We start from the raw sequence: 5,562 nt of genomic DNA on the forward strand, positions 1-5,562 counted from the left end.
AAGAACAGAATAAAATTATAAGAACAGAGGATCTAGGAGGTCAGTCTATGATCAAAACAATTACAATGTGATAAAAGGTAAACACAGAGGAACAGAGATCCAGGTGGTGAGAAGGTCAGGTAGATTACTGGATACAAATAGACTGTTTTAAATGAAGGGAAGAACTAATGGAATATAAGGTAACCACATGGGGTTGAGGTGGGGGGTTTACTTTGGGTGTTGTTTGTTTGTTTTTTCAAAAGCTAAAGTGGACATGGAGGGGATTATAATCAATGTAATGAAACAAGGTATATGATTTGTTGAATGTAAAACTGATGATATGCCCTGTAAACTTTCACTCAATCTGCAATAAAAACCTTAAATTAAAAAAAAAAAAAAAAGAATATATGTGCAGTATAACTGTCAATGTGAATGTTCCTATGTGGCATCTTACTTAAAAATAGGTTGAAAACACTATACTAATAGCAAGAAATAAAGTGCCAAAGGTCTAAATCTAAAAAAAAAAGATAATGGAATTTTTCCATATCTTTTTAAAGCTCCTTTGCATGTACAGTCCAGTGCTTATCCCACAACACCACACCAGGACAACCTTATTGTTTTTAAGTGCCGTTGAGTTGATTCTGACTCATAGTGATCCTGTAGAAGAACAACTGGTGTGTTTAAACCAACAACCTTGTGGTTCTCAGTACTTACCCTATAGCATCAAGATTAAATGAAGCTAAATGATTTAAATTAAGAAAAGTTAAATTCTAAACTTAAACATTTAGTTGGTTTTGTGCTGTGGAGTTGGTTCTCACTCATAGCGACCCTGCATAGGGTTTCTGAGGCTGTGAATTTTTATAGGAACAGAAAGTCTTGTCTTTCTACTACAGAACAGCCGGTATTTTCGAGCTACTGACCTTAAGGTCAGCAACCCAACTCATAACCACTATGCTACCAGAGCTCTTTAAATTTAAATGCAGAATTTATAAAACAATACTAAAACTATGTACTTTACCTTAATTTAGCAGAACGTAGTATTCTGGTAAGTGATACACAGTTTCCTTCCATGACACCCTTTCCAACTGTGGGAATAATACTTTTGCGACATGCAACATATAATGAACATGCCAACCAGTGTATAACTTCTCCCTGGCAGGCAAAAGGCAAACAGCAAAATGGATATGTTATTATGTTAAAATGCTTTAACTCTAGAGTCGGAAGAGATCTTAGAATTATCTGGTCTAATTTTCCTTCTGTAGATAAAGGGTTGTGGTTATTGTTTTCAGTTGCCATCAAATTTATTTCAACTCATTGTGATCTATGTATAACAGAACGAAATGCCATCTTCACAGTCGCTGTTGTTAGAGTTCATTGCCACAGTCACTATGTCAATGTGGCCAGAGAGGTAAAGATACTTGCCCAAGGTTGCAAAGCACAGTTAGTTGCAGTGCTGAGTATAAAACACCTTATTCTTAGTTCTATATTCTTAGAACTATAACATAACTCTCTGTCATCAAGTCGATTCCAATTCATAGTGACCTATATATAAAGTTTCTGAAATTGTAAATCTCTATGGAAACAAACAGCCTCATCTTTCTCTCATGGAGTGCCTGGTGGTCTGAATCACCAATCCTGTGGTTAATAGTTCAATGCTTATCCCAGTGTGCCACCAGGGCTCCTTTAACAATAACATGCTATGTATCTAATACATCCACTCCTCAATTATCCACATGGCTAAGTTCCAAAAACCAGGTTACTGTACATAAATCATCATTATGAAAAAATGGAGGAAGACCACATCATATCATAAAATGGAGGACGGCTATATCATTACAAAACTGCCAAACCACTAAGAATTGTGGCTTAACCAAGTTAACATGTAACTTTAACCATCACAGCCAGTGTTGACTCTTGCCTCATTACCTACATTGCTAACACATAAATAGTCCCACAGTCATTGTTAGGTGCCATGGAGCTAATTCAGACTGATAGTGACTCTGTGTACAACACAACGAAACACTGTCTGGTCCTGCACCACCCTCAGAATTATTACTATATTGAGCCCATAGTAGTTGCAGCTACTGTGTCCACCCATCTTGTTGAGAGTCCTCCTCCTTTTCACTGATCTTTTATTTTTCTAAGCATGATATCCTTCTCCAAGAACTGTTTACAGATAACATGTTGTTGCTGCTGTTGTTATGTGCCATGGAGTCGGTTCCAACTCATAACGACCCTGTGCATGGTTTCTGAGGCTGTAAATCTTTACAGGAACAGAAAGCCTCATCTTTCTCCCGCGGAACAGCTGGCAGTTTCAAACTGCTGACCTTGCGGTTCGCAGCCCAATTCGTAACCACTACGCTTCCAGAGCTCCTTGTCCAAAGATGAAGTCTCGCCATGCTAGCTTCTAGGGAGCATTTTAGCTGTACTTCTTCCAAGATAGATTTGTTCATTCTTCTGAGTACCCATGGTGTACATTCAATATTCTTTGCCAACATTATGATTCAAAGGTATGAACTTTACAGTCTTCCTTATTCCTTGTTCAGCTTTGACATGCATATGGCTTGGGTCAGGTGCACCTTAGTCTTTAAAGTGACATCTTTGCTTTTTATCATTAAAGAGATCTTTTGCAGCAGATTTGCCCAGTATCATATGTTGGATAGATTTTGTACTATTGTTGTATATGTGAAATGTTGGATAACAAGACAGTAAGAGAGGAGTAGGTGTATTATTGGTTTGGCACTGCAGGATAAGCACAGGACTGCTAACTGCAAGGTCAGTGGTTCAAACCAACCAGTCACTAAATGTTGCTGTAAGTCAGAACTAACTCGACAGCACTTAACAACAACAGGTGTATTATTGAAAGGGTTCTCTTAAATAAATTTCTGCTCAGATTTCTTAATTTTAAAACACCAGTCATGGTTTTGATGATGTTGAAATTCCTTTCAACCATTCCAGTTTTATGTGTCTTTTTAAATCAGTTTGTCAAGGAAAGGAAAGATCAAAGTAGAAAGTTAGTAAGGGGGAGGGTCACACATAAAAATACATACCTATATCTTGTGTTACAAAAAGAAGACTGTCATTTTTTTTTAGGCAAAAATTTGGGGATAAATTTATGCTTACACATGCTAACTTTTAAATATTAAGTATGGGCATCCATCTTAGCAGATAGCACAACTTACAATACTATAATAAAAGTGACATTTGTGAATTGAACACTTAATACAGGTAGTACCCAACCTACAATGTATTCAAGTTACAATAAACTGCACTTATGACTGATTTTTCTTGTGTTTTTTTTTTTACACTTATCAATAGTTGTTGTTATTGCTGTTAAGTGCCATTGAGTCAGTTCCAAATCATAGCGACCCTGTAAAGGGTTTCTCCAGAGTGGTTGGAGGGTTTGAACCACCAACCTTGTGGTTAGCAGTCTAGTGCTTATCCTATAGCACCACACCAGGACATATACAAAGTGGCAGCATGCAATTTGCTGATATTAACATTGTTAAATGTTAACTTACAGGCACTCAATTTTATGATTTACTGTTCAAAACATTGCCTGGTCTACAAAGAAATTAAAGTCTGTATCAGGAGTCACAATGGACAATTCTAATAATGTGTGACAACTGAACTGCATACATAGTTGCTTGAAAATATGGACCCAAATGCTAAAGTCCATAGGCAGATTCAGCAAGCTGTGAGATGTAGCCACAAAATATATGAAGAAAAAAGAAAAGGATCAAAATAAAGAAAAGAATCAGCCCAACTACTCACTAATTTTCTGACTAGAAGTACCATCCCCATTCCCAGGGATAATCCAGATGATCCAGAACCTTCCAAAAAATGGAGTTATTACCTTAATTGACAAAATGCAACATTATCCAACTCTTCTTCATCATTAAAGTTTTATGGGTTTTTTTTTTTTTTTTAATGTATTTATGTGTGACACTGTGAAGGTGTTGGGTTGCTAACCACAAGGTTGGTGGTTCAAATATACTAGCTGATCCATAGGCGAAACTACAGTTGGAATCAACTCAATAGCAGGGCATCTGATTTGGGGGGTTATTTTTGGTGGCATCTGAGGGTTCAGTGTTTGGCTGCTAACCACAAGGTCAACAGTTCAAATCTACCATCTTCCCAAGGGAGAAAAATTAGGTTGTGTGCTCCCATAAAGATTTATGGTCTAGGAAAAAACCCTATATAGGGTCTCTGTAAGTAGGAATCTAGTCTGTGGCAATAGGTGGGGGTATCTATACATTTATATGTAGTACTTCCAATCCCCAAAGGCAAATAAGGATTGGATTTATAAAGATAAAACTAATGGAAAAGAAAAAAATGTATTCTACTTAATTCAGAACCTACTAATGAGGAATAGAACCCTGGGAAGGCCGGTGTGACCTGTATTTATTTTACTGAGTCAGACACTGGACCAAACATCGTAAACTCCTTTACGCCTCCCACCAATGAAATATGTTAGGAATTATTCTCCCCATTTGACAGAGGAAGAAACTGAGTCTAAGAGGGAATCACTGTGTGCACATTAGCTCTGATCAAGCTGCTGTATATGTATAGTGCAATGCTGCAAAGTACCAAGCGGTTCCTCACTGGGGTGGCAGGAGGTGTCGTCCTTATGTGTCATAAGTTGGTTCCGACTCCCAGAGACCCTGCATAGGCTTTACAAGCAGAGACTGGTGCATTTAAACCACCGACCTTGCAGTTAGTAGTCCAGACTCAGTCAGAGCTCCACTAACAGCACTGTGGCCTCTGGGGCTGTGGCAGTGAGAGGACAGACTGGCAGCACTGAGCAGGGTCTCGGTCCCTGGGCTTTCCCCACTATACTAGTTGATTTTGTCCAGCTTAGGGCAGAGTCAGGGCGTGGGTGACTCTAAGGGAGACCAAGGCACGTCAAGTGTGAAGTCTCATAGCCCCTGACAAGTTACCTTAAACAAGCCACTCCTTTTCGGGATTTCAGGTTCCTGCTTCAAAACATGGGTGGGCTGATCTTCATCAGCCCCTCACGTATTGGTACCCATACCCGGCTGGGTAGCGACCCTTCTCGGTGGGGAAACTCCCACCACCCTAGAGAGGAGGAGCCGGGAGGGATGGGGTCTGGCCACTCGCCGGCTGCGCCAAGGGTCGCGTCGGGCGTCCCCACCTGCCGCCGCTCACCTCAAGACTGTAGTGGCCCCGGATGGCGGTGAAGTCATCCAGGGCTTCGGCCGCACTCCCCTCGTCCAGGTTCAGCTCCTGGCATAGGGCCTGCAGCGCCTCCCCGGCTATGGAGACCACCGCTGCCCCCTCCACATCAGGTTCATCCTCGAACATCCCTTCAGGCCTTGCGGGTGGCGCGGCCACAACTCCTGACTCTTATCCTTCCAGGGAGCGATACCCACAATCCCCCGCGCAAAAGCGCGCGAAAACCAGCAAAGTCTCAATGACGCCTTTTCTCATTGTCTGCCTCCGCTCTTTTCTTCAGAAAAGTCGGCTTCCCCGCCTGTGCTCCCTCTGCTATGTTCTCTGGGCACAGGATAAGAAGAGAACCCTGGAGGATAACTGGACTTGACCCGTGAAGGACTGCGGTGG

General features: G+C 40.9%; 1 protein-coding gene across 1 annotated transcript in view; it reads right to left on the reverse strand.

Moving 5' to 3' along the window:
• Nucleotides 1–5,304, reverse strand: part of RBL1 (retinoblastoma-like 1 (p107)) — a 72,366-nt gene extending 67,062 nt beyond the window's left edge. The window contains exons 1-2 of the mRNA XM_006874734.1: nucleotides 5,149–5,304; nucleotides 998–1,131 (exon numbers count right to left, since the gene is read on the reverse strand). Coding sequence (XP_006874796.1) covers nucleotides 998–1,131; nucleotides 5,149–5,304 — 290 coding nt within the window. The remainder of the gene's footprint in view (nucleotides 1–997; nucleotides 1,132–5,148) is intronic.
• Between the last annotated feature and the right edge of the window lie 258 nt (nucleotides 5,305–5,562).

This window comes from Chrysochloris asiatica, unplaced genomic scaffold (genome assembly GCF_000296735.1).
Source record: "Chrysochloris asiatica unplaced genomic scaffold, ChrAsi1.0 scaffold00296, whole genome shotgun sequence".
Classification (NCBI taxonomy): domain Eukaryota; kingdom Metazoa; phylum Chordata; class Mammalia; order Afrosoricida; family Chrysochloridae; genus Chrysochloris; species Chrysochloris asiatica.